This window comes from Lottia gigantea (genome assembly GCF_000327385.1).
Source record: "Lottia gigantea unplaced genomic scaffold LOTGIsca_96, whole genome shotgun sequence".
NCBI classification, from domain to species: Eukaryota; Metazoa; Mollusca; class Gastropoda; family Lottiidae; genus Lottia; species Lottia gigantea.
Window position 1 is genome coordinate 829,480 of NW_008711113.1, and position 2,086 is coordinate 831,565.

At 31.9% G+C, this 2,086-nt stretch overlaps 1 protein-coding gene across 1 annotated transcript in view; it reads right to left on the bottom strand.

Annotated features, from left to right (window-relative positions):
• The window catches only part of LOTGIDRAFT_91483 (hypothetical protein), a gene marked incomplete at both ends in the record, with an annotated part of 42,817 nt that overhangs the window by 34,711 nt on the left and 6,020 nt on the right, over positions 1-2,086 (bottom strand). Inside the window, one exon of the mRNA XM_009068945.1 lies at positions 11-514. Coding sequence (XP_009067193.1) covers positions 11-514 — 504 coding nt within the window. The remainder of the gene's footprint in view (positions 1-10; positions 515-2,086) is intronic.

A 2,086-nucleotide genomic window follows, 5' to 3' on the forward strand; every position in this document is an offset into this window, starting at 1 on the left:
GTGCTACAACCTGAACATATGTTATCTGAACATTTATTACAACATCCTACTCCATAAACACCACCTTCACATCTTTTAACACAATCAATTCCACCAAATCCTTCTTTACATCCACCTTGACAGCTACCATTGATATGATTACATGGTGATGTTTCTACTAAACAATTTCTATCTGAACATTTCTTACTACATCTTACTCCATAAACACCACCTTCACATCTTTTAACACAGTCAATTCCACGAAATCCTTCTTTACATCCACCTTGACAGCTACCATTGATATGATTACATGGTGATGTTTCTACTAAACAATTTCTATCTGAACATTTCTTACTACATCCTACTCCATAAACACTATCTTCACATCTTTTAACACAGTCAATTCCACCAAATCCTTCTTTACATCCACCTCGACAGCTACCATTGATATGGTTACATAGTGATGTTTCTAATAAACAATTTCTATTTGAACATAGTTTATCACATCCAGCACCATACGCACCATTATCACAGGCTATAAAGGGAGAAATAGATAACAACGAGTTCAAACATTACAAAACTTCTTTTGACTTGTTTCAGTGATTCTCGTTTCTAATTTTGCGAGCACCTAAGCTTATTTCAGAACTATTAGTTGAGGGCAAATTATGAGATATTCTTTCAATTTTCTTGGCCATATGTTTGCTGAATGCTTCAATGCTCAGTAGGTCTGTTAGATGCAAAACATGATCAACATTTACCCAAGCTGGTGCAGTTGATTTTTTATATTGACTGAGTTAATCGTTGTAGGAGTGCCTTGTATTTTGTCATGAACAGTGGACTACTATAAGAGGGATATCGATAGGAAATGTAATACCATGATACTTTTCTAGACATGAAGCTTACCATAAATCTCAACTTCACACAAGACTAAAAATTTTTCATCTGCTCTTGTACGAAAATTACTGATATTTACATAACGACCAGTTATAGTCTGACTACACTCTATATTATTTACTGCTGGTGTAGTGTAACGTATAATATTATCTTTATAACATAGTTCTGGTTCTTCATTCTCTCTATTAACGTGTATTGAAAATCCATTCAATGATGGTAAGGCTAAAAGTATGTTTGTAAAAAAGAAACATAGATACATACAAGTGGCTTTGTGAGTTTACGATTTTTGACATTAGGTAAATGATTGTGGTTTTATTTTGTTGATTTAAACTGACGAATCGATTTTAAGCTATTTTAAAGCACGAGCTTGCGACTTCAGAACTACTAGACAAACACAATTTTGGTAAGACGAAGTTTCATAATGCTGTTTGTTTTTTTAAAAAAAACACATAATTGATAAACGAACAAGAACCAACAAGTAATAATATCGACAGAAAGAGAAGTGTTTTTCTTAAATTGACACATTGCGATTAAAACTGACTTGATCAGAGAAAAAAGATGTTTTCAAATCTCTAAAGGAAGAGGGATCGAGGCCTGAGGTCATTACACAGTATCTATTTTCATATCATCAATGTAATTAGCTAATTCTGATATTGATATAATTTGAGGTATGTCCTCTATTAGTAAATCATTCTTACAGTAACATAATATTTCTACTTACCCCATTCAGCTGAAACATAAAATAAAGTTAGAATTAAAATGTTTGTTATTATTATTGTTAAATGATTTGATGAAAAAAGGACAGAAAGGACAGAGTTTTTACAGTAACTAATTTCCAATTTAAAAATAGGGATTAGTACTGTACACTCTATACACAGAGTAAATGTTACTGGGCTGTCTTGTATTATTATGTTATTTTCAGCTCAGTATCGGGAAATAGAACGAAGAGGAATGTTCTCCGATTTTTTTATGAAACCAGAAAATGAATGAAGGACTGATTAACACAAATAATTATTTGTTTAAAGCTACAGAATCATATATTGGTATTCTTAGAATATTGTTATTATTGAACTTATGATTATATATAATTTCTAGAAATAACTTGGTGCTCACGTTCGTTGCGATAATAGATGGTAATATTTTGAATAGGATATTCTTCTAGTAGATCTACTCTCCACCATCGTGTAGAATCACCACCACTAGTATCAGAACA